This window comes from Thunnus thynnus, chromosome 19, assembly GCF_963924715.1.
Source record: "Thunnus thynnus chromosome 19, fThuThy2.1, whole genome shotgun sequence".
Taxonomy (NCBI): Eukaryota; Metazoa; Chordata; class Actinopteri; order Scombriformes; family Scombridae; genus Thunnus; species Thunnus thynnus.
The window spans coordinates 6,837,513-6,865,410 of record NC_089535.1 but is presented as its reverse complement, the minus strand read 5'-3'; the positions used below and the strand labels follow the sequence as shown (position 1 = coordinate 6,865,410).

Sequence of the window (27,898 nt, the reverse complement as noted above, 5' to 3'; positions counted from 1 at the left end):
ACTGAGCAGCGGAGGATGGAGCGGAGCTAATGAATGAGATGAGGGCACCAGCACCAAATATTCACATCACTAAAATCCTGCTTCAATCATAAGTAAAAACGCAGGAAATGTAATTGTTTAGTTTTGACTTTACATATATTATTATTTATTATTATTTTGGTTGCCATCGACGTCGCTGATCTGAAGCTGAGCTGCTGCCTCTGTAATCTTTGGCTGGAGGAGGACGGGACGTGATGGTAAAGCCAGGAGTATGCATCTGTCTTTTCTCCACAAAACATCGGAGATGAAGCCACATCTTGAAGGAAGATGTCTGTCATCGCCGAGCAGCATTAAAGCTGATATTTGCGGCAGTGAAACTCTCTAATGTCACACAAGGTTGACGGAATTTAATGGCACAGCGGACGGCGAGGAAGAGCCAGCGACTGAAAAGTGGGATTTATGGACAGTGTCGGCTTATTGGAAATTGAAGGGTGAATGTCTATGTGTCTCCAGTGTATCTACAGCTGGTCATATATCTATATTTGTGCGGTAAGCAGACACCAGCAGCAGCCAAAAGGAGGAGAGTATTCACAGCGAACGGATGGATAGCTTATTTAGACTCGACTCTGCGCTTTTTAACCGGCGATATAACCGTTTCGTTTGTCTTTTTTGACATTTTTTCTTTCATATTTAAGTATTTAAGTAAGTAAAGTCACTAATTTGAGCTTTATTTGACTAAAAACATCACTCTCCCTCCTTCTCCTGGCCTGAGTTTAGCTCGGTAATCCTCGTTTGTGCGTAACCGACGAGTTTATGTAGCTAACGGCTGTAGCGCGAGCGCTGCTGTGCCGTGCTGTGCTGTGCGCGCGTGTGAGTGTGTGTGTGAGTGAGTGAGTGTGCGTGTGTTGTCGGTCATCATGCGTGCACCGACACGTTTGCTCGGATGAAACCAACACCCTACCACAATGTACCCAAAGACACAACAACAACAACAACAAAAACATCAACAAGAAGAAGAAGAAGGAGCCATGTCGGAGTGAGAACAGCCACCGTGGCTCCGCCGGCCGTGAAGTCACAACAAGCAGAGCGGGTTTAAGTGCGAGAGAGAGCGGATCAACGGCTGAAGCTAGCTCCGCTCACACACACCGCCCTCCAAAGAGAGAGAGAGAGTGTGTGAGAGAGAGTGAGAGACACCAGAAAGGATCATTTCGACTCAACTTAGCAGCCAAATACAGCAAAAATGGGGTACGTAACTTTCCTTGCAGTTGAGTGAAATGTCAAGCGGTTATTCTCACCCTCAAATGTTCAGGGTATGTCTGTCTTGTCTGTGTGTTTCTTCTTCTTTTGTGTGTGTGTGTGTGTGTTTGTGTGAAGATTTCAGCAGCAGGGTACCAAAGCTGAGTCCCAAGTCTTAGCAAACACAGCTAGCAAGCCACCCATGGCTAACTGTATGAAGTAGGCATTTAAAGGATGAGTGCACAATTGTTCAAGTCTGTCTTAAAGAACAACAGTCAGGCGCCCAAGGGGACTAAATCCACAAGTCTGTACACAAAAAAAATGAATTTAAAAGTTTATCTGAAGCTAATATGAAGCTTCAGCCGTCCAAATGGGTCAATTCAAGTAGATATCTTTCAGTGTTACAGTCTTTTTAGTGCCAAAATCCCTCTTTTTTGTTACTTTCACCACAGCTCAAAAGGGAAACACTGTATGAGGAAGCACAAAGAGGGAATTTGATGCTAAAAAGACTGTAAATGAGGCAGGTAAATGAGCTGATATGAATAAGCCAGACTGCTGAAGCCTCATATAAGCTTCAGATAAACTTTTAAATGTGTTTTTGCACAAAATGACAGTGTCGACACTGTGGCTTTTGGCCCCCATCAAAGCACATTTGATTAATTGATAGATAAATATCCCAAAGGGACATTAAAATGTCACAGCAGCCACCCAACATAAATCAAATTACAACAAATGCAGTTAAAGCCTTAATTATATACTCAAATATATAATATGGAAACATTATGACTACCACAGATGTGATAGATAATGCAATAAAATATAAGTCCAGGTGAGCAGTCTGTCCTCGCTGTGAGAGGAGGAGTCCCCCTCTCCTCTCCCAACGCAGAGGAGAGTCATTGTACAGTCTGATGGAAGTTGGCAGGAATGACTTCCTGTTACGTTCTTTGTCTTTGTCAGGAGAGATTACAGCGAGGAAAACCTCTTTCAGAGTTCATATGGGCACCTGACTGTTGTTTTTAAGCCAGACTTGGAAAAACCGTGAACCCGTCCTTTAAACTCCTGTCACGTTGTCACCTTGGCAGCATGCGAAAATACTCGAGAAGACGTCGTAGCAAAGTGCACCAGAGATACAACACTAAACCTACTACTGATAGCGGTAGCTGTCATCATACCCACTCACAGCCTCCAGTCCACACACTGACATTTTTGATCAGAGTTGCCAAAAGATTAGGCTGTAATGAAGTAGGCTACTGTTCTGAATTGATGACAGAGAGCAGGTCAAGTATCATAGCTCACAAAGCGGTGTATATTTAGGTACGCTGTGATTATAAGGCTGGTTGGGGAGCTAAGACACATGCATGATTGTTTCTCTGTCTGTTTCATTAGAAGAGTATTTATTTTGTGCTGCCAAACGGAAAGAGACACCCCCTTTTAAATCACCACCAGACTATAATGATCTCTGCTGCACTTGGCTCTTGTAATGCATGTAGCTTGAACCTGCAGATGTATGGTGATTCTCCTGATCAAGAGCGACCTAGTTCTTACTCCAGATGAAAGCAGATGATGTAGCATGTGATTGGTTTGTTGTCATATTGTGGATGGAGAGGGTGGGAAGGGGGGTGGGGGGTGAACTGCTTACCTCCTCATACAAAGCACATCCTCTGTAATTCTCAAGGCCAATGCTTATAATCCAGGCAACAATCAATCCATCAGACACAGATAAAGAGAGCATGTCCTATGTGTGCACTTACTCCTTAATTAGCAAGTCTGTGTTGACTGTTCCAACACGCACTGGAGCTTCTGTTCGTGTATAATAGATGATTGTAAACTAGCTGTCCTACGGAAACTTGGCACTCGGAATAAAACAGTGTCCAGGATTAAACATTGGCAATGTTTTCTACTTTCCTTGTCAGGCTAGTAGTCACTTTCCACCAGCATGTTTTTACTGGACATCAAATGTCTTGTTTTGTTCGAACCAACAGTCCAAAACCCAAAGAGATTCAGTTTACAGTGAAGTAAAACAAAGAAAGGCAGCAAATCCTCACATTGGGGAAGATGTAACCAAAGAACTTTTGGCATTTTTGACTTATTTTACAATCAAAATAGTCACAGATTAATTTTCTGGCTCTATTAGTGAGCACATTACATGCAGTAGTGAGATAATACAGCCTATATGAAAAGTTTTATTGTCACCTGTAATGTTTAAACCACATAACTGTAAGAGAAGAGATAATTTACAGAAAATTTAGTGTGTAAGTTAGATATTTCTGATATGTTGCAGATCCTCACTGCATTCTTATCTAAGACAGCAGGTTAATTTAGCGCATAATTGCTTCGCCAAGGCTAATTTTTTCAAGTTCACTGAAGCTTTTTTTCTATAATTTTTGCCCTTATTCGATAGCAACAGTAGAGAAATGGCAAGTAAAAAGAGGAGAAATCGGGGATATTGTAAGCACTGTATGTGGTTGGTGTCTTAAACGCCCCTAGGCCACTGGCGGCAACGATTACTCCATCAGTCAACCGCTAAAAAATTAATAGGCAACTATTTTCATAATTGGTTACCCGTTTCATTCATCTTCAAGCAAAAGTGCCAAAAACTCTCTGATTTCAGCTTCTCAGATGTGAGGATTTGCTGCTTTCTTTGGTCGTATATGACAGTAATTTGGGCATTTTAAGATGGCACCATAAAGTCTGAGAACCTGTGAAGGATATTTTTTGCTATTTGAGCTTTTATAGACAAAAACAAGAAGAGAAGAACAGAGAACATAATAGGTAGAATAATTGATAATGAATATAATCATTAGTTGCAGCCCTGATTTAAAATATCAAGTTTATTTAATTATCATTCTAAACAGATTCATAAGGATATGACAGAATGAGATATTGTTCCTCACAGGACCAGGTAATAAACAAACAAAAAAAACATGACACAAAAACATAAAACATCTAAAGTGTGTAGTTTTTAAATATAAGTGCAGTTAAAGTGACCTGAGTCGACTAAAAAAAAGTGCAAATGTGAGGTTCAGGTGCTTTTAGCCGACGTTTCATGTAGTTTTGTGCCGACACAGTAATGTTCTCACTATATTTGTCTTTTTGTGATTTCTCTTTCACGTCCTTTATTGATCTTATTACATAAGGACATACTTTTCTTTTGACTTTTTTACATCCTGACAAACTTGAGGACAGTGGGAAAAAAAGCTTTGAGAAATTGTATGAAGTGTCGCTGAGATCAAACAAACATCTTTGCATAAAATCAACACACTGGCAGCTCTGAAAGCCCTGAGCCTTGCGTGTGACATATGGGGTGTTTTAAACAGGACGCTCTGCTTTGCCAAAACCCCGCTGCCTCCTTCTGCGAGTGGGTTAACCGATACGATAGGGACACTGGGAGCGGATTGGGCTGCGAGAGCATGTGGGAAGCGTAGGGAGAGAGAGAGAGAGAGAGAGATGGAGTTGGAGGATGTTCACAGCTCATGACCGGCCCTGAGTCACATGGCTGTTGCCATGACGACGCAGCAGCGGCTAAGTTAGTAATGCAGGGTTATTTTTCCTGTGCCTAGCAAGCACAGACTGCAACCGTCAGTGCTCTGACACAGCGGGGTGTTATTAGGGCACTGTGGAGTTTTTTTAAATCTTTTTGTAGTCTGATTAATTTTTACTATTTATAAGGGCAATTTGAATTAATACGGCCTTTAATTCTTCTTTTAGGAGGGGTGTGAAGGAGAAAACGATGATAGTGAGGGGGAAATACTAGGTGGAAAAAATAAAAATGTAAAATAAAATATATATATAAACAAGAACCTGAAATTAAGGTAGGAGAAACAAAAGCTGCGTAAGAGCAGGCTCATAAAAGATGATATTAAACTCTGAATGGCTTGGGGCCCTTATAGTAAAGTCACAGTCATATCAGATCTTGAGAGTAGACATTTTATGATAAAATTGTGATTTTACTTTGCCCGAACGACAGTCTGGAGCCAATAAACTGTCTGTCTGTGCTGTATGTTAGTAGCAAATACTAATATCATCCAAAAATCCAGTTATTCATGTGTTTTTTTTCATTAGTTTTCCCAGAAATGCCCACAAACAGGACTCTAAATGAATGCAATCCCATGAACTAATACACAAATTCTCCTAAAGCCAGAGTCTAAGTTGATCTGAGGATAAATGTGGTCTGCCTCAACAAAACTCAATATCCTGGTTGACTGATTTACAAAAGTAGCGCGTCCTGATAAAGAACATGCTGTATGTAGTTAGAAGCGAACTTGAACAATTTACCTTTCAGTCACAGACAGTCGGTGTCTTTGTTTGTGTGTGTCTGTGTGTCTTCTGTTTTCATGAATGTTTCTGCTCGTTGTAAGTGGGGAACTGCTGATTTGATAACATCTGCGGTCAGATTCCTCTGTCAAAGCACTTGTCATTGAGACTTGAATGCCACAGTACGTTTCATTGTGAAAAGGGATTATGGGCCAACAATCGCCACACAGTCTCATAGAGAGACACACACACCAGCGGGGCAGATTTTGATCCAGGCCATGCTGTCAGACTAATGACACCCTAAAACATAAAATGACTCTCTAAAATTTGGTCGGGGCACCCACTTCAACACCCTTACAAGTCATGGGTAATGGAAACCTTGACATTGTCTCGAATCCAGTCAAATTAAAGTCTTAAATCTAGGCAAACCTTAGATTATGATTCCTTTTCTTCATTTGAAACAATGCAATATCAGTATTTTGTCTCTACTAAAACAGAATAAAACAGAATATTTCCGAATTTTGTGATTAGTTTCCAAGTTCATTTTCAGCTTTTTAATGTTTCTCTGGTCTCTTGGTTTTAACACAGTTAAAATATTGGTCTTCTAGGATCCTCATAATTAAAAAATATTACAAGCAAATATGGTTTGAATTAAAATTAAGCTCCCAAAGTTACCATTCCACCAAGCAATCAGCTGATAGAACACAGAAAACCATTCACTCACTTTCTTTTCAAACACTTTTCCTATCTTACAAGAGCCGATGTGCGCCGGCCTGCTTGTACTGCTGTATCTTCAGTTGGTCACTGTCGCTCTGCAAACAGCTGGGCATCTTAACACTGACTGAAGTTTGAAAAAATAAAAATAAAAACCAAATATGTAGTCTTTTTAAATACACGTGGCTATCTCTGATATCTTAATTTCTGATCCGACTTGATTAAGTCTTTAAATATGACAAATAAAACACTATGCAGTGCTTAAGGGTGTGAACTAAGCTATCTAACTTCATCATCTGTTGTAGAAAACCCTAAAACTTTAACTCAGATTTTTTCATAAGTGACAAGTGCAGTTGTGGTGAAGCTGAAAGTCGGGGTAAGCTACGTGTCGTTCACATGGGGGCTCACAACCCAAAAAAAGTTAAGAAATATTCTCTTTATCAACAAAAAACAGCAGTAATCTCAGAGATGCTAATGGCTATAGGCAGGTAACTTAATGTGTTTGCTGGCGACGTCAGATGTTGCTCGTCATCCATTATTTAGTTTAACATTATTTTAAACAATTTTTTACTCAATCAGCAACTTTTGTTTACACTCAAGAAATCCCAGCCAAACTCGTTGCCAAAGATACAATTTAATTTGCCAAAACACATTGATTAGTCCTCATCATAAAGCATTTTCTCTTGAAACGTTAAAAAAGTGAAACATGCTGTTTGAGAATACAAACAATAAAGCAAATTTCTAACCTCTGTCTTGATTGTCCAAGTATGTAAGCTAACCAGCCAAACAGTCTTGTACTTTACTGCTACACAGATGTTATACTAGAACTAATTAGCTCTACGCTGCAATGAAAGAACAATGCTGTTTGCTTATTTACATGTCTTCTATATGGATCAACAATTGGTGAGAATGCTAACTTTTTGTCTGGGAAATGTCAGCGTTAGCCTCAGTTTTTCAGCGCGATATTATGTATGTAACCATCAAATGCATATTTTAAAATCTCTTAAACAGGGTTCTTGTTTTAAAACGAGTCCACAGGAAACGTTAAAAAGTCAGTGAGAGATGGTGTTTTCAGCCGACTCATGTAGCTAACATTAGCTTAATTAGTTAGCTTTAGTTAGTTAGCTCGCTACAGCTGATTAAATCTGCTACTGAAGTTTCAGCCGACAAAACTTGCCGTCGTTGGCTCGACATGCATGTTTTTTTTTCTTATTTTCTTTCATATTTTAAAATGAGTCCACTGGAAATAATAAAAAGTCAGTCTGAGACTTTGTCATCAACCAACTCATGGAGTTAATGTTAGTTTAAAGGTATAATGTGTAAGAATTGGACAGAATTTTAGTTTAAAACATTCCCATATTAACTAAAATTATCAACAGAATGTGAAGAAATACCAGTTTTGACATTATGTCAAAGACCTGTAAGTATTGATATCCACTGAAGTTAGCATGCTAACCAGCTAGCTTTGACCCGTACTGTCTCGTAATACCACTTTGTACCTCAGGGGTGATTGTGAGTCACTGTAGCGTCCAGTCTGCCCTCAGTCGAACATGAGAGGAAGAAGTAGCTGCCCTGAGCTAGCAGCAGTAGTGGTGGAGCCAAATTTTCCCTGTAGGACTGTTAATATGTCACTTCATTAAGTTTTAATATTTTTAAAGGTGGAAAAGTAACCATGTAGACTCCCAGTATGTGGTCAGTTAATGATGTTGAAATATCATATCAATAAATCAGGTCTCTACTGGATTACTGTGTTATAAAATGGCAGCAATTAATGAAAAAAATGACGCTGTGTGGCAGAAAAAGTGCTGTTTTACTGTTAGTGAGTTCTGTGACATTTTTTGATTTACACCTACCCTCGAGGCATGTGTGTAAATATTTAGTTGTCACTTAGAGTTATGTTGTAACTCGTCTCTGTGGTGCAACCGCTTTCTGATCTGTGCAGCTCGTTTGTAACTTACCGCTGGCTCTAATGTCTCCGTAGCATTTTGATATCTTGACAACACCATAGCGCAGATTCATTGTAAACAGTAAGCTTTACACTCCATTCAGTGAGTGATAATAGAGGGGGTGTGTGAAATGCTACCTCCTATTTGTTTGGATCAGGTGGCCAATTCTTACACATTAAGCCTTTAATTAGTTAGCTCCCTACAGCTGATAAAAGTTATTGGCTAGAAACGAGAAGCCAGCTTTTCTCCACCTGCGTCTGAAATGAAGCATCCGTTATTTCAAAACAAGAATTTCAAGTTGTATATGTGCCGCTGTTATCATTGTAAACTGTGTATGTGATGTTGGTAGCAACGGTAACTTAGCAGACAAGTAAATTTATCTGTTGGTTTTACATGATAGCTCATCCTGAACATGTCCTGATAGATAACAGGGCAGGGCTGCTGTAAGCAAATTATGTCAGAGGAAGTAAAATGTCTTCATGATGATCACTGACTCACACGAAACCTCCACAGCAAAGACAAATGGAGTTAATGCACATACAGAACTTACATCTCATCTCCTTTTCTTGGTATCTATTTGCTCACCAACGTACTGTACTACATATTTAACATACTGTACATATAAATATATATTTAGTACAGTATATTCACACCATCTCCTACTGGTGACCTGCCAGCCTGTGTGAGCTGGTGTGAATCCCACACCCTCACGTTACCACTATCTCTCTGATTAACTGTGTCTATCTTTAAATAACATCTGCCGAGTCTCCGCTCTGCTGACTTAATTAACACACTGAGACATGATGAGAGCTTCCCAGAGAGGAGAACAATCAGTCTGTCCCAGAGGAGACCCGGGACACTCCCCAACCAGCCAAGCAATCTAATCTTTTTTTCCCTGGAAGCCTGGCAGATAGACATCTTAGGACCAAATCTACATTAAATGCGCCCAGCGTCGAGATAAAAAGATGGGTTTTAGTGTGGTGAGAATAGATTCATGTTGATGTTTCTTTTTTGGTGGATGGCTGGTTGAGAAACTCAGATTTTTAAGCACATTTTTATGTTGTTTAGTCAACCAAATCCAACCAGGAGATTATACTGTTAGCTAAACACAGATTTAGGAGCCATAATAAAATGTTTTTGTCTGTCTTTAGTGGCTTATTGACTGTCCTAAATGTGGCATGACTGTAGCCGCCAGCCCTCTCAGGATCAGGCGTTGGCCCTTGTGTTTATTTTTGTCTGGTAGTCCAGGGTGACGAAGGTGTGTGAAAGAGGATCTTAGTTCTCCGTGACTCAACATAACAGTAGCTGGAAGTGATTGCGCTTTGCATTTTGCATAGACGTTTTGCATTTTGATACCTGTCTCAGATACGAGTATAGACGTCATTATCTGCATTACTTTGTTTCTCTTAGCCACGCAATTGGAGTGGCTCCAGGGACCGCAACGTCTGCTTGGTTTAGTCTGAAATGGCTCAACAATTAATGGTTTCATTTGCATGACATTTGGACATTCATGGTTCCCGTCCTAGTGACTTTGGTGATCCCGTGACTTGTTCTCTAGCACCACCATGAGGTTGACATTTTTGGTTTTCGGTGAAATTTCGACACAACTATTGGATGTGTTGTCATGAAATTTTGTGCAGATGTTCATAGTGCCCACAGAATGAACTCTAAAGACTTATCTTGTGCTGCTTATCCAGGTTTTCACTTGTCTCAACAATCTACTCCACGGTTTGAAGCAAAATGTTGTACAGAAATTCATGGTTTCCTACAGACTTTTGGTGATCCCCTCTCTACTCTCTGTTCCTCTTTCCTCCACATTTGTGGTTTTGAATGAAATTTCTCAACAAATATCGGATGGATTGCCATGAAATTTGGTTCAGACATTCATGTCCTTTGCAGGATGTATTTTTTTTAATTTTTTCCTTTAACTTTTCATGTAACGTCACCATCAGCTCAAAATTTTCATTTTTCCAACTGGTTTATGACCAAATACCTACAAAATTAATGACGTTCCCAATATTCCATCTGTACTTTGTGTTTAGTGCTAATTAGTAAATGCTAACATGCTAAACTAAGATTGTGAACATGGTAAACATTAGATCCACAAAACTCTTGCTCACATAAGAACATTTTGTATAACAGCGCATAAATGTAATTTTGTGGTAAAATTTTAGGGTAATAATCTTTTCTAAAACATTATTGAAGTCCAGTCGTTGCTTGCCCTTCATTAAATCACCACCACTATTGTGAGAAATTCATATTACAATCCTCATTATTTACTTGTTTATTCTATCTGTCTATCCAGATATGACACCTGGAAAAGGGTTTGTTATAAATAATAATGAAACATACATGAGCTTGAAATCATGAGCTACTGAATATAAACAGATACATTCATTTTGGATATGTTTCTTTGAATTGTTAATATTTAATGGGTGTTTATATGTGGAGAATCTTTATTTTATTCTCTTCATTTAGTTTTAAAATGATAAAACACACTGGATCTTCCTGCTTGTCAGTTAAATATGCCATTAATACTGAAATTACATACAATAGAAAATAAGACAACAATTGGTCCTCTTTTTTGTTTTCAGCTTTTAATGTAGCTGTTAGATGAGAAAGTTGTAGTATAATCTGTGTGGATTTTTGTATTGACATTGACAGTAGTACAGCAAAGGTGACTTGTTCAAGCATCAGTCTACGCTTTAATATTCTGAAGTAAATTGACAGTTGGGTCATTTCCAAGCAGAGTCTTTACATCTCCAGGCAAAAAAAATCTGGATTTCCGTGAAACAGTTATAGCTTGTTTTGCTTTTAATCCAAGACCTTGGTAGCTTTTGAGCTATAGCGATGTCTGGAAGCCGTCCCGAAACCGCTGATCCCTGTATGTTGGCACAGGTGCTTCCAGGTCACCTTTAGCATAGTTGCCTCACTTCACTGCGTCCTATGTCAGTGTACACCCTGCTGGTCACGTCTGGCCAACACACACACTCGCACAGACGAGGCCTCAAATGTGACATCCTGCTGTTTTCAAGCCAAATCATCAGAGCATGTCACTTTCATCTACGGGTGTGAAAGACAAACGGCGTTCAATATGAAATGAGCAGCACGCCGGCTCTTTCCACAACATCGATCAATCAATCGATCTGTTGGGGTTTTTTTTTTTTAATGAGTCTCATCCTGGCTTTGTCATGCAAGTTGCTGCACCGGCATGAAGAGAGTCATTTAGAGCGCAGGCTTGTGACTTGTTACGACCTCTGCAACCTTCGCCGCCGACGTACTCTGGCTCGGTGTTGTCAGCTCAGCCGCCGAGCTGATTGCTGTCCACGTCTGTGTGGGCTCCGCTGCCGCATTGTTCAGCCTTGTTATTTTTAAAAGTAGGAGCAAATTAGCATATCTGCCCTTTCTTTTAGCTGCTTTTAAAAAGAAAAAAAAACATAATTTCATCTTAACCGCCTACACACGAGGGAAGTTTCTAGAAAGACGCCCCCCCCCTCCCTCCCTCCATCTCCGTCTCTGTCTGTCTCTTTCTTTTCCTGGTTGCATTCTGCATTTATTTTTCAAGAGTTTTTAACTTTTTACAGCTTTTATGTTTCATTTCCTCACCAACTTCAACAGCAACACTTGAGTATTTTAATTTAGTTAGCCTAACGTAGCATTATGATCGTTTGTATGACATTATTTTGTCAAGCTTTTATTTTGAACATAAATCATTTGTAATGACTCTGCCTCTGCAAGGGTTCATTAACTCCAAATGAAACGATGTGATCAAGGAATTATGGTTAATTTGTGTTTTGGGACATTACAGAAACAATATTATAAAGCAAAATTTAATATTTGCAGATTGATTTGATTTTTGCAACAGCTTAAAATGCTTTCTGAGTTGTTTTTTTTGATGCAAAGAGAATTTAATATGTTTACTCCATCTGGCTTTGCGTGCCACTTAATAACAGGAGTTGTGAAGAGAGGGATTGTGCATGTTCAACACTTGTATGTGTGCCTTTTGTACATTAACACATTTTTCTCAGCTGTTTTTTTTTTTTTTTTCCCCCCTCGTCCAGTTACTGCAAGTGCAGCAACACAGCAGGCCGGTGAATAATGGATGTGCTGAGATCTGTGAAATTGTGTTTCTCGCCTTCCTGTGATTCATCACGTTCCCTCAGTACTTCCGCTTCCTTACATATTATTAGTTATATGAGGAGTTTTATCCACACATTTGCTTTTGTGTCCTTTTGTTTTGTTTTTTTGGTGGAAATCTGTGTCTGTTTAAACACAATACTTTGCTGAATTGTCTACGGTGGCGGCAATTATGACTAAAATGTTTGACACAGTGCTGCAAAAATTCGATATATTTGATTAGTCAACAGCAAATTAATCTGCAACTATTTTGATAATTGTTTGTTAATCATTTTGAGTAAGTTTTAAAGAAAAAAAGAGTAAAATTCTCTTGTTCCAGCTTCTTAAATGTGAATATTTTCTGGTTTCTTTAGTCCTCTGTGACAGTAAACTGAATATCTTTGGGTTGTGGACTGTCAGTTGGGAAAAAAGAAGATATTTTCACCATTTTCTGACCTTTTATAGACCAGACGACCAATCAATTAATCAAGAAAATGATGAACAGATTAATCGATAATGAAAAGAATCATTAGTAGGTACTTGTCCTTTACTTTATATTTCTACTCTAATACAAGTAGAACATTGTATTTGCTTCAAGCTGTTTAAACTTTATTTAATCAGGCAGCCACATTGAGGTTGAGATCTCCTTTTCAAGAGAGACCTGAGAACGAGAAACAGACAAAATAAAATGCAGTGAATTGTCAGAGATTTGTGACCCTTCACAAAAAAAGCAATGTCTGGTTGGGAAACTTCGTCATGTTTCTGATGTCTATTAGTTGTTGGCACTTCCACCAAAGAGAGATTTCCCCTCTAGACGAGATGGTTTTATTTGAATAACAGTCTGAGATCCAAAGAGGTAAAACTTTTCAATATTTCACCAAAAACAAAAGCAAATGTCAGAGAAAAGTCTCCAAAAACTGGAAACAGATTTGTGCAGCAGAACTTTGTTTCTTCTTCTTTCCTCATAATGAATCATCTCATGACCTCTCAGAGTTTTCTTGTGACCCTTTGGAGGGGGCCGACCCCTAAGTTGGGAACCGCTGGACTAAATTACCAAACTGTATATAAAGTACACATTATTGTATCTGTATTAACAATCTAAATATGTAATATATAATGGTATATCAGTCACAGGGGCCGTTATTCTGCAGAATGAGTACTTTTACTTTTGATACTTTAAGTCCATTTTGTAGATAATACTTCTGTATTTTTACTTAAGTGGGATTTATTTGCACTTTTACAGAAGTAAAGGATCTGATTACTTCTTCCACTACTGACACACACACAAACTGTCTGTTGTTTTATCTTTATTGTTGTAACTAAACCCTGTTTTTCTCCCTCACAAGCCAGCATTTAGTTACACACTGCGTATTTAAGGCCTTTAACCAGACACTGATCGCTCCGTCTCTCCCTCCTCCCCTCTCTCTCTCTCTCTCTCTCTCTCTGTGTGCAGTGAGCAGCCCATCTTCAGTACGCGGGCCCACGTCTTCCAGATCGACCCAAACACAAAGAAGAACTGGGTTCCCACAAGTAAACACGCTGTCACAGTCTCCTACTTCTACGACAGTACCAGGAATGTATATCGAATCATCAGTCTGGATGGATCCAAGGTGTGTGTGAGGGTAGCGCTCAGTACAGTGTTTGTGTCTGTTGGTTGTTTCTTATGTTTATGTAATATATTATAAAACACAACATATCAGACTTTATCAGGAATAGAACAAACAATAAAGTCCTGGACTTATTTCCATTGTTGTCCCGGGTCTGTCAACCATTTAACAAGATGGAGAAAGTTGTTCATTGTCTGACATGAATATTATAAAAATAAGCTTTAAATGTAGATAATTGAATCCTGAGAACAAACAATTAATAAATGTTTTTAGGAAGTATCCAAGATTAAAGACAAAAAATATGACATTTCCTTAATGAAGCACCAGAAAAGACTCAGTCTAGCTTTTAGCTTTGACTGCAGCTCGTGCAGGATTCTAGTTTTACAATAATCAATATATTAAATCAGACTAATCAAACATTTGCCATATTTTAATCACAAAAAACCTGCAGAATGAGAATGACTTTCACACAACTAAATTAGGAAGATGTGCTGATAAATATCAATTTCTTCAAGATATTGTTTTGCATTTTGGCTCATAATGTCTTGATAGAATCTTAATATTGTTTCTTCATTTTAAAAGCTGCATTGCTGCTAAATGATAAGATTTTTACTGTTTTGTTTGAGTGAAAAGAAGAATAAATAACTTCTTGACCTTCCCACTAATGATTTGTTTTTCTCAGACACCCGATAATCCACCAGTAATTTTAAATTTAAATTATAGAAAAACAACTGTGATCATCCCAAAAAACATCCAAAAAATAATCTCCTCTTGATTATTATGTTTATTATGATGATTACTGTTACTGTAATTTTGGTTGTCCCTGCTTCCAGAAGCAAAAATAAGATTAATTTTTATAGATATAAATATAATGTTTGTGGCAGTTTGAGCATCTTTTCAGCATGAAACTCTCCTGTTTAAATCATCAGTACAGAAGATGAACAACAGCATTAGAAACTGTCTGGTTGTTTGATCAATAGATGAAGGTAAAAGCCTGTGTACTTCAACATTTTGAGGTAGAAGTTATCTGCAACTCCCAAGGTGCATTTCGGCAAGAAACATTCAATGACTGAGCTTAAAATTCTGCTATATGAGCAGCTAACGGCGAGCGGAAGCTAAAAATTACAATGTTGAGGAAACTGAAAACGCCATCTGAAGATTAAATCAATTCACTTTTAAATTTTGGGTCAGTTGTGGATGAATTCAGCAGATATGGCGCTTCGTTCTCAACTGCAACAACGAGGCTTTTTGAGTTTACCACTGCTGCCTCTGACTGGTCGTAGCAACGGCAGTCGTGGCTCATGGGTATTGTAGTGTGAAATGAGATATGATTTCTCACAAGTAAAGTTGAAATAATTAAAACCGATGGCCATAAATTAAACCTATCGGATACAGCACAGTATCTGGTGTTCACTGATATAGAGGATATTGATTAAAGATGCCATCCAGACATGTTTTAAGACATTATTATTATTATTATCTGACATGTTTTTCCACAAAAAATGTCCAGTTAACATGTTAAAAAAATCCTTAAAATGGCGTCTTCTCACTACCTCATTAAAAATCCAGAATCTATGAATATCCTCCGTCACTGAAGAGTCCGTCCTTGGTGTTTCTGTACTGGAGGTTTCAAGTTTTCACATCAGACGTGCGTAAGTTGAATAACGGCCCCTCGATTGGCTCCAGACAGAGTTGTGATGTCACAAATCATGCTGGTAGGTCACGGACCCTTGAACTGTGATTTCTGGTGAGCACAGAGAAACTTCCCACTTCCAGCAGATTAATGTGAAAACAGTCTCCTGGTGTCAAACCCTGAACATACATCATTCTGCACAGAGAAGCTCAAACATCCAACCGAAGGAACAGAAAGAAAAACACATTTTTGAATGGAGGTGGAAAAATCTGAAATTGGAATAAAGAATCAGGAGAGGGGGGGGAACACAGGAACCAGCAGCTCCTCCCAGTTAAATAAAGTTTTATCTTATGAAAAAAAATAATTAAAAACATTTGGATCTTTGTTGTAGTTAATAAACAAGCAGCTTGTGTAACTTGTTTGCTTCAGCCTGGCGTCTGTGTGCTGGAGCAGTGAAGGGGCGGTCGGGCCTGTCATATCTATGTGGCAGTGATTATTTTAGTCTTGAGAGAGGTGCAGAGGTGGAGTTAACATACTTATGTAAGAGCCTCTCTGGGTGACTGCTGCCGTTGTTGAACCAGCAAGTTAGCTGCGTTCTGCTGGAAATAGCAGAGATCTGGTGGGCTGGTGCTCGAGGACGTTATTATCCAGACAACAATAAGTCTTCTCAGCAGAGAGAAAGAAAAACACACAGTGACAGATGCCACACAGTGTCAAATATGTCTGGTTATGTTGCTTTCACAATTCCAAAAGTACACAAACTTTTGAAATGTTTCTTACAATTAAAGTACGTTATATGACCAAGGATCTGCTGAAACAACATCATGAGGAAGCATGAGTGTTTGACAGTTGTTCAGTGTTTTCTGCAGGTTTAGATTGTGTTTTTGAGCATTGACTGCAAAACAATGTCCAGTATTAGTCATTTTATAGCCATGATAACTGTGATGGCTAAAGGGATGGTAGCATCTGTCAGTCCACCAGTTTACTCCAGACTAAAGTCTCTCAACATGCCATGAAATTTGGTGCAGACACACACATGACTTGAAATAACTTTGTTGATCCTCTGACTTTTCATGTAGCATCATCATCATCAGGTCAAAGGTTCATGACAAAATACCAAAAACTAACGACATTCTCATCAGACTCGGCTGTACTTTTTACTTAACTGTACTTTAACAAATGAACAAATGTTAGCATGTAAAGACGCTAAACTAAGATGATGAACACGCTAATGTGGCTGAAGTCTCTTAGTCTTGTTCTTAGTCTATACTGACAGTTTGGCAATACATTTCCAACATTTTCAAGTTGTTTCTTTGTGAGAAAATGTTGTTTTTACTACTGTTGAGACGGTGAAATACAACTTAATCCAGTTTAAGTAACAGATCTGTTAGTTTGAATGCTGACGTCCAAACACTACACATGGTTTATAATATACAACTCAAACATGAGGTGGCTGATGGTGGATGGACCTGATCTGTAGGATCTCTTTTCTTCTTGTGTATGTATGTTTCTTATTTATTTATTATATGTATGGTGTGCTTGTTTCATAATATTTGTAAATTAATAAAATTGTGTGGGAGGGGAGGGGATAAGAAAAAAGTTCTCACAGCAGCACTCATTGTATCTTTAATTGTTACTACAAGGTAAACAGTAAAAGTTCACGTTACAAAGTAATCTTGCAAGAATTTGATTGACTGATCACCAGTACCAGCATCTTACTGGATGACGTGGCGCTGCGTTCTGGCAAAAGTTGATCCAGGTTCTGCTTTTTTTCCAAAGAGTATAAAAAAAGTTGCAGCGTACAGAACTTGTTTTGAGGTTGTGAGTAAATTTATGTGCAAATTTCCATTCAGCTTTTTCTGATTTACTGTGTGATAACATGCAAAAGATTTATCTGAGCTGCTGACGTGTAAAAACAATTTTAAGGTTTTTGACGAAACAATCTCAACTCAATGTCCATTTACTCACTTGCAGCTTTCAACTATGATTTCAGCATCTGTTTCTGAGGAATAAAAGTGAACTATCAAGCTCAACTTTTTAGTTTATGTGGATGAGAAATCCTAGAGATGCTCAGAAACATCTATAGTTTGATGGTACATAAGGAAACTCAGCCTGCTCCAGAAAAGCGAGTAAGTGGACCTCTGGGGCTGTTTCATCAACTACTGTTCCCGAGATCAAGAATCAACTGCACTAAAGGCATCTTTAAAGCAAATTTGAGAGACACCAGCAGCAGCAGTCGATTTTTATTTATTTATTTATTTATTTTTTCTTCAAAACTATAAACTCTCACCCACCATCTGCGCTCGCCTCTCTGTCAGCGCTGCCAGCGAGGCCTCCCACTCTGATCAATAACATCACAGTCAGTTGGACTCACTTTAGAACTCCTTATTGACTGCTTCCTGTTTACCAAACAGTGGGAATACAAACCCACGTTTATACAAGACACACTCACACACACACGCTCGCATCCCCCCCGGTACCAGCTGATAACAGGCGTCCAGCTGCTCTTTCTCAAAGCCGCCATCACCACGACAAACAACTGTTTCCTTTGAATTTGACATGTTACTGTGCTTTTTTTTTTTTCCCCCCAACAGGCCATCATCAACAGCACCATCACCCCCAACATGTCCTTCACCAAGACATCGCAGAAGTTTGGCCAGTGGGCCGACAGCCGGGCCAACACCGTCTACGGCCTCGGCTTCTCCTCTGAGAGTCAGCTGGCCAAGGTGAGCGCACACGACGATGACTCTGATAGCGCTGTTGTCTCCAAAAAACAGAAAGTCAAGAGGGAGCAGATGTCGTTACCTTTCCTTGTATCCTTAGCAGCAAGTAAAACAATAACGTAAGTCAACAAAATTCACTTATTTCCTGTTATTTTAGTTTGCAGACAAGTTTGCAGAGTTCAAGGAGGCGGCACGGTTAGCCAAGGAGAAGTCTCAGGAGAAGATGGAGCTCACCAGCACTCCCTCTCAGGTATGAACACGATCGTCACTGTTGCAGCCTTGTGTAGATTTTACTCTTTGATCTCTCTTTAAAGAAGTGAACGGGACACAGCAGGGGGTTGAAATGTCATGACAGCTCATATATGGAGACTTTTTCAGTGTTATATATAATATATAACAAATCGACTTGCTAGAAACCAGTAGCATTACTGTTTAGACATAAATTTGTATGGAGCAGTCATTCTTGCATTTCACCCCAAACTTTGATAGACGTCTGTCGGCTTTGGCTAACTAACATTGAATTCCAGTGAGAAATGGCAGCTAATAGCAGTGATAAAAAAAAAAACAACAACTAATGGAGACTGTTAGCTCTTGCAGGAAGTGAGAAATTAGTTGTTTTTACCGCAAACCACCAACAGACAGAACAAGTTAAAAGCACAAACACCCTCCCACACACACAAGTACCATTAACAAACAAAAAAAAAACATTTACATTGATGAAGATCCTGTTGTTTAACAAGAATATACCAGATACCAGAGATGTGCCAGATGTATCAGCGCAAAACTTCACTCATAAGAAACTGTGTCAACACAGGATTCAATAATTACTGTTAATCAGCTGCAGAAGGTCATAAAAAGAGACAAAAACATGTTTGTGAACCACAAAACCAACTTGATGCATTTTCCATCAGCAGCCATCAATCTGCCACTTCTATCAGCTGCCAGACTTAATCTCTAACCGATCACTAAAGCATTGATACATAGAGCCTCACAAACTTTTACACTTTTCACCTAACAGACATGAACATGCAGTAAAAGTGTGAGATGTCTTACCTTAAAAAAGGTGTTTCTTCTTCACCAGTTTCTGTGCAAAACTATCCACAACTTTATTAAAATCCAGATCGCTAGATGCTAATAGCAACATTTGACTCAAAGCTGAACATTTTCCACCTGTTATTTGCAATTTGTGCAGTTTCTGGCATGAAAACAAATTCTCACGTTGACCTCACTTTGGTCCAACATGTCCAACATGTCCAACATGTACTTCATGCTAACTTGACCTGTTTTAACTCAATGCTAACATGTTAATAAGGTCGGTAACAAACTCCCTGTGACACCAAAGTACACATCCAACCTCTAGGAATCACTCCACATGAGAAATATATGAGAACTTAATGATATCATGCACCACATCTCCTGTGGCACCAGTTAAAAGTCTGTGTTGCACTCAGCTGCGTGCTCACATTATGTTAAGCTAACACTGTGTGGCTTGTTTGCCTCCTTTGCTCTCCTGAACACTTCCTCCTCAGGGTGGCGCTGTAAAAAGGAATGTGTTATCAGTCAACAAACCTGGTAAAAAGAAGGTAAAAAAAAAGAAGCTGGAAACAAATCATTTTCATGACTCCGATGGTCCTTTTTCCCAGTTTTACCCCAGTTAATGATACAACTCCAGTCCCTCAGGTGTCTCCCTACACTGTTGCTTCTCTGGGACTCAGAGAATCAGTTTTGTTGTCTAAACTGTGTGAGCACAACGATGGATTTGACCAATTTTTTCACATATTATCTTATTTTCATTGTTTTGGTATAATAAGCGAGTCCTTGTTTTTGGAGACAACCCTGTCGTCAGTCTTTAACAACCTCGTCTATCATCCTAATGTCATACTAACAACCAGAGGAAACCCCGTCTCCGTGAATTTTCCCACACAATCCTCCAGTTTTCCTTTCATGCTCTCAAAAAGTGACAGTCAGCTGCAATTAGGGAAGTTTGAGCAGTTGCCAGTCGTGAGCGACAACTGTTATTAATAGATAAAGTAAAAATGCTCACAGTTGTCAAAAAAATAAACAGTACAGTGGGAATATTTCTGATCTCCACAAGCATTTAAACATCCGGCTGCTCGGCCACAAAAAGCGTCTTCAAAGCTTTTCACAGTCGGACAGATTCGGCCAAATTGAAAAACAACAAAAAGCAAACATTTCTAAATAGTAAAAAGGATAAATGAATAAATTTATGGATGCATATGTAGAGAAAACATCTTCTCATTTTTAGTGAAGTGTGTCTAATGGGCAGAGTTTAATGAAGTAATTAAATTATTATTGAATTAATTAGTTGGAGCTGTGTTTAGTGCAGGGTAATGATCCAGAGCATCCCTATAAATAACCACACTACAGCAGAACATCCTGTTAATTTTTGAGAGCAAAGAATCATTAACTTCATCATCTTTATTACAGAAGATTTGTTGTTTCTCACAGAAATAATTTGACATTTTGGGAAATATGATTCTTCACATTCTAGCAGAGACTTACATGAGACAATGATACCACTCTCATGTATTTGTTTTAAATATGAAGCTACGGCCGGTAGCCGGTTAGCATGCTGGTGTTAGCATTTAGCTCCAAGTACGGCTGTGCCTGAACATGGTTGTAGACTGTCTCTCTAGTTCTAGTTGACATTTTAGGGCCAAAAAATTAATTGGTTAAATAGAGAAAATACCTGGTTGATTCATCAATAATTAAAATAATAGTTTCAGCCTTATTTACAGTCGTCTCTTCCTCACATCCTTCCCTTAGCAGCCAGTTAGCTTAGCTTAGCATAAAGAGTGGTAACAGGGGAAAACAGCTAGCCTGGCTCTGTCTAAAGGTTAACAGCTCACTAATTAACACATTATATCTAATTTGTTTAATCTGCACACAAAAAATAAACCAAGAAGTTGTAATTTTGTGAGTTATGAGCAGAACTATTTCATGACAGGAGGAAGTGCAGATTAAATGTGAGATATAACTTTTTAATTAGTGATCATTTGAGGTGCTAGTGAGCAGATTTTGTTTCCTTTGGACAGAGCCAGGCTAGCTGTTTTCCCTTGTTTCAAGTCTTAATGCTAAGCTAAGCTAAGCTAACCAGCTGCTGGCTGTAGCTTCATATTTAAAACACAGACAAGTTTGGTATCAATCTTCTTGTTTAACTCTCGGCAAAAGAGCGAATAAAGATATTCCCAAAAATGTAGAATTATTTCTTTAACAAACATGTACTTTTTTAAAAATATATTTTTCTGTTTCAGGAGTCCGCCACAGGTGATGTGCAGTCACCTTTGACCTCAGAGAGCATCAACGGCACAGATGATGAGAGAGTCACACCAGACACACCTCAGCACACCGAAGCCAGAGCAGAGCCTTCCCAGAATGCACTGCCCTTCTCGCACAGGTAGGTCAGAGGTCAAAGCGCTGATAGAAACAAGAAGCCAAGTGTCAAATATCACTAAGTATCGTCTTCCTTTTATCACAGGTTTCCCTTTAATAAAATAACTTCATTGTTAAGACATCCTGACAGTGTAATCATCACATTGTGAAGTGTGGATGAGCGTTTCCTGTCTGTTAGCGACTCTCAGGATTGAAAGTGAAATTGGCACAGCGCACTACGGAGCGCTGCAGCTCAAGGCGGTCCATTCATTCATTATTAATCTGGTCCCCGGGCCTCTGGACAGCATTAAGGCATTTACATTAAAACACTACACAAGCCTCCTATTAATTATAAACCACTGAATGAGCGCAGATAGTTTTGTGCTTCACGTTGTCTGATCAGAGTCTCCGAGGTGTCGGCTGTACTTGTGGGGATATAAAGCAGTAATGACTCATATTGAGGTCAGCGCAGACACTTAGTTTTAAAAGTTACAATCATTTATAAATGAAAGTTTAAAATAAGGCTTTTCACACTGCGTTTGTTTCTATAACATGATCAGAAATGTCCAACAACACTCCTCCTGTAGATTACTGGTTTCATTTGAAGTGCTATATTTAATATACTATTAACTATGATGAAGAAGATTATACGTTAACAGAAAATTAATCAACTGCAATTTTGCTTTTTCAGGCAAAAATACCAAATATTTGCTGTTTTTCTCTGTTATTGTAAACTGAATATCTTTGGGTTTTTAACTGTTTATTTGTTTTATTTATTTAACCAGGTGAGTCATAAACCTGACAATAAAACATCAGGCACACAAATAAAACAAAACTAAAACCTTAATAATGTTATGAAAGCTAAAATAAGCTAAGAGCAGAGAAAATCACAAAAACAAATAATACTAAGAACATAAAATGAGCTAAAAGCAGAAAAAATTAATAAAATTTACCATAAAATTTACATCAACATGAAAGCTTTCTTATCTCATCTCTCTCTGTACATTATGGACAAATAAAGTAATATAAAGGCGTCATTTTGGGCTTTTTTTGTGTTTATAGACTTATCAATTGATCACAAATTACTCAACTGATGAATTGATAATAGTTAATAGATGATAATCGCAGCCTAAGTGTGTTCACGCTAATCACAGCTGATTAACCGGTTTGTTCGGTCAGTGACGTCTGAACTGTGACGACATCAAAAGAAACTCACAACATAAAGTTTCCAGAGTCTTTGATGAGATCTGAAGAGTTGTTAGTTTGGTGTGAGAGAAACGCTCATCAGAGGGGGGTCAAAGGTCATGGAACGACTAACATAACATCTGAAAGCAGTTCCTCACACACACCATGAAGCAGAGCTGTGTTTACGTAACGTTACACGGAGCTCAACATTTCCCAGCCTGCAGTTTGCTCCAAAGTAAAACCACAGTGAAAAACAGTGAAACTCAAAGTGAGATTTCAAACTGTCGGCAGGTTTGTGTTAAAAACTTGTTGTTTATTGACAGATAATCCCGTCAGGCTCTCAGAACTAAAAGTTAAAGCTAAAAGCAAAACTTGATTCATCTATTTTGATTATTTATACATTTTAAAAGTCATTTTTCCAGGGATGACAGTCTCGGTCTGTTGTTTTGTTTGATGGATTTCATTGACAGTAAAGACTTTTCCTCTAGCGCCTCCATCAGGGTCATATTTGTGGTTTAGTTTAATGTTTCAAGAACTGTTGGAAGGATTTTCTGTTTAATTTGCTTCAGACGTTCATGTTTCCCGTCAAGATGACTTATAATAACTTCAGTGATCCTTTGACGTTTCATCTGGCATCATCATCAGGGTCATAATTTAAGTTAATTCAATACTCTGGTTTATGATGAAATACGTGCAAAAGTCAAGACTTTCCCATCAGCCTCGGCTGTATTTTGTGTTTAATGCTAATTAGCAAATGTGCAGCGTTAACACCACATGCACATTTTTATTGTTCAGTCCCAAATACAGATTTCTGTTTCCCAAAGACTAACGCTGTACAATCTTTACTTTTAAAATGTCTTCTTTCTTAAATACATGTAGAAATAGTAGAATAACTGACAAAGAGCACATTTGCATGTTTTCTAAATGTATCTTTTTTAAATATATCTATTTTATTTATATAGCTCAGTATTACAAACCACAAATTTGCCTCAAAGGACTTTACAATCTATACAGCACACAACATCCAAAATCCTTAAACCCTTGATCTTAAAAACTCCCCTCAAAAAAACATAAACAGGTTAAAAATGGAGGAAACTGCAGGAAGAGCAACGTCTTTCCAGGACGCAGATGTTTCAAGTTTGCAAAATTACAGTACGGGAAGACACGAGGACAAACTTTTATAGTAAAGAAAAACAGTTTTTTATAAGGGAGCGTTCAGTAGTGTTGTGATTCCTTGTGAAGCAGTAATTAGCATGATAACAAGCTAAACTTAGCATTAGCATTACCGCTAGCATGACCGTAGACACTGTATAGGTCAAACAATTAATGGAGAAAATGATCAATAATGAAGATAATCAGTAGTTGCAGCCTTACTAACAGTCATCTTTCCCTCTTCTCACATCCTTCCAGTTCATCCAACATCAATAAGCACTGGGAGGCGGAGCTGGCAGCACTTAAGGGGAACAACGCCAAGCTAACGGCGGCTCTGCTCGAGTCCACAGCCAACGTCAAACAATGGAAACAGCAGCTGGCGGCGTATCAGGAGGAAGCCGAGAGGCTACACAAACGGGTAACAGACGGGATCAATTCAAAGTACATTTTTTCTAACCGTGTCGTGATGACGTTCGATGAATTCCTGTGAATCAAGTCTGAAGGTTTTTGTGTTTGGTTTTATGTTCCAGGTGACGGAGCTCGAGTGCGTCAGCGGTCAAACAACAGTGATCAAATCTCAAAAGACGGAGCTCAACCAAACAATAGAGGAGCTGGAGTTGGCTTTGAAAGCTAAAGAGGAAGTACGTTCTGGACGAGCGTCTACTGATTAATCGATTAGTTGTTTGGTCCATAAAATGTCAGAAAACGGTGAAAAATGTTGATCAATGTTTCCTAAAGATCAAGATGACATCTCTCAAATGAAACAGGAAACAGAGAATTTTCTTCTTAATAATGACTCAAAACAATTAATCGATTATCAAAAAGCAACTAATCAATTAATCGACTAATCGTTACAGCTCTAGTCTACTTCGAGCTCTTAATTGTGTTTCTCATATCTGCTGTTTGTGTTTTACTTCCAGGAGTTGGAGCAGCTCAAAGCCGAGGTTCAGAGTGCCAACGAGTTTCAGTCTCAGAAAGATTCACTTACACAGAAACTACAGGTGAGTCGATTATTTACAGCAACACCTGCAGCTGATCAGGTGTTATTGATTATGTTTATTTTTATTAATGTGTTGTTACTGAAGCCATGTTCACACTAAGTCAGATGGATCAGAAAGATTCTCGTTTTTAAGGACTCGCTAGCAGCTAAATGCTAACCCGTCACTTGATATGAAACATTCATGTTTCCCATCAGAATCAATTATAATCACTTTGGTGATCGTTTAACTTTTCCTGTCAAAATTTCACTTGGGCAAATAACAAAGGACTTTCCCATCAGCTTCAGTTTATTTTGTGTTTGGTGCTAATTAGCAAACGTTAGTTGTGTCTTTAACTGTCGAGTCTTTTCTAAGAGTCAAACCTCAGTGTTGAGTTAAGTGTTGAATTCTCCAACAGTTAAAATAAATCAGTATTTCCTGTGTGACGTTTCACCTTTCAGATAAAAAACACTCAAAAATGTGTTTTGTTTATTGTGACTTCAGTTGGATGTTTGAGTTTTTCACTTTCATCTGCTGAAGGAGGAAAGTTTCTCTGAGCTCAACTTAAATCTTTAAGTTTAAGATACATACCAGTACGATTTGTGACATCACAACCAGTTGGGAGCCAGTCGTGTTCCAGTACGCAGCTCAAACTAATGTGATGTGGAAACCTGAAGCCTCCAGTTCACATTTGACCGTTTTAACTTGAGGAAAAAGCCATTTAATAAATAATAACAACATGAAATAAACAAAGAACAGAAAAATCAATATAATAACATCATTAAAGTCGAGCAGTTAAACTTTATTTATAGATTGTTGGTTTTTCAACCAGAGAAAAGAAATCAGACACAAATAATTGTACTAAACAGATCATTTTTACGTTCTGATCTCTAATTTAAGAAGCATGTTGTCTTGTTTGTGTCAGGACACGGAGTCGAGGAACCAGACGTTGGAGTCTCAGCTGAGCGAGCTGGAGCAGCGTCTGGAGAGCAGCCAGCAGGAGCGAGAAGCTTTCCGTACCAGTCTGCGCTCGCTGCTGGAGCTGCTGGACAGCAAGATCTTCGAGCTGACCGAGCTGCGGGACACGTTGTCCAAGCTCATCGAGGGCAGCTAGAGAGAAGAAAACACACAAAACACACAACACACACACACGTCTTTTTCACGCCATGGGCCCCTTTTCACTGCCACCACAACACCAACATCACCACCACCAACGCCACCGTCACGCCTCGGCGCTGCAGCCAGAGCATCATCCACCGCATGCTGGCACTCAACTTTAACTTGAAGTCTTCTTCTTTTTTTTTTTTTTTCTCTCGACATGTATACGATACGTTTACACACAACTTTATGCATTTAGCGGTACACACACACACACACACACACACACACTCTCTCTCTTCGCTACGTCCATGTACTCAGATCGCTACACGTTTACAAACCGCCAAGTAAAGAAAGAGGCTTTGCTTGGACCAGGCCTTCCCTCCGCTCCACTCTGGACTCTTCTTGACTCTCTTCAGAGATAAAAATCTCAATTTATTTTTATTTTATTTAAGTTTTTTTTTAATCTTCATTCCGTTTGAGGGGATTTTGCTTTTTTTTTTTTTTTTTTGCTCCTTCAATCACAAACTTTGCGCTTTTTTTTGAGCTTCGCTTTGGTGCATTTTAACCGTCACCTGAAGCTGGTGATTGTTCGTTTCTTCCTCCTTCCTCCTTCTTCTTCCTTTTCCTCTTCCTCACTTGTTTATTATTATTATTAAAACATCATCGTCAGCCAAACGAACACTCGGGAGTCACGTGAGACGGACTTTACAGATTTTTTTTTTTTTTTTTGAACTCTGGAGGGTGACAGTGGATCGAAGAGATGCTCCTCCTCCTCTTCCTCCTTCCTCCTCCTCTTCCTCCTCCTCCTCCTGTGATTGTAATCCACCGAGGGACTGCCAAAAAAAAAAAAAAAAACAGCACGGAGAGGACGACTTATATTCTTATACAATATATGAGCAATACAAAAAAAAAAAAAAAAAAAAGAGGAGCATCGGAGGGCAGAAACACTTTCCACTCTCACTTTCAGGTAATTTTCTCCTCTCGGATCAGTTGAAGCCGCGTCAGCGTGGCGGGATTTTAATCAACAGTCTTTCTTTCTATACACTTTTTTTAAAAGAATACTTAACTAGTGCACTTGTAAAAAAAAAAAATAAATAAAATGGAGTTTGTGTGTTTGGGTGAATCAGATGATCTTGTTTTTCTTTCCCCTCTTTCTTTTTTTTTCTGTTGCGACTTTTTGAAGTGCAATGATTGATTGAACCCTTTTTTTTTTTTTTTTTGTTAATTTATTACTGTTACTAGAGACGATTATCATGAAACGTTGTACAAAGCAAAGATCTTTATTTACATCTTGTTTTCACTTAATCTTTTTTTTTATTGTATGGTACATGGGTGTTTTGTTGTTTTTTTGTTGTTTTTTTTTTGGAAAAACTGGCAATATTTTTGAACTATTTATCAACAGGAAGTGAAAGTTTAGCAGGTTGGATTTGCAGAGAATCTTTTTTTTTTTTTTCTTTTGCCAAATATGTTTTCCTGTACAGATCTGAATTCTTGCTGATGTTGCCTGGTACGGAGATGCATCAACGGTAGCTAACTGCGGTACTTTACTTTGTGGGATTTACTATTGCCAAAAATTCAAGCGACGTCGGAGGAACACGGAAGACGGTTTGTACACCTGAAGAACACTATTTAAGGGCTTGTTGTTGTTGTTGTTGTTGTTGTTGTTGGTTCGGGTACATTCGGGAGACTTGAATGACTTTATCACGTTGGAGAATAAAAAAAGAAGAAAAAGATGATGATGATGATGATGATGATGAGTATGACCAGCTTGAAAGGGAATAACATTTGAATAAGAGAATTTTAAATGTTGATTATACCACATGCTTAAAAACACAAATTGTAATTTTGAGTTTATAGTAAAACAAAACCAAATGAAAATCAA

General features: G+C 38.5%; 1 protein-coding gene across 1 annotated transcript; it reads left to right on the top strand.

Annotated features, from left to right (window-relative positions):
• LOC137170760 (homer protein homolog 1-like) lies at nt 1-27,898 on the top strand. Its single transcript, XM_067574322.1, has 9 exons — nt 1-1,224; nt 13,699-13,855; nt 18,080-18,211; nt 18,366-18,458; nt 21,484-21,626; nt 24,197-24,356; nt 24,469-24,579; nt 24,859-24,939; nt 25,841-27,898. The coding sequence occupies exons 1-9, from the start codon at nt 1,220-1,222 to the stop codon at nt 26,027-26,029; spliced, it is 1,071 nt and encodes a 356-aa protein (XP_067430423.1). The 5' UTR covers nt 1-1,219; the 3' UTR covers nt 26,030-27,898.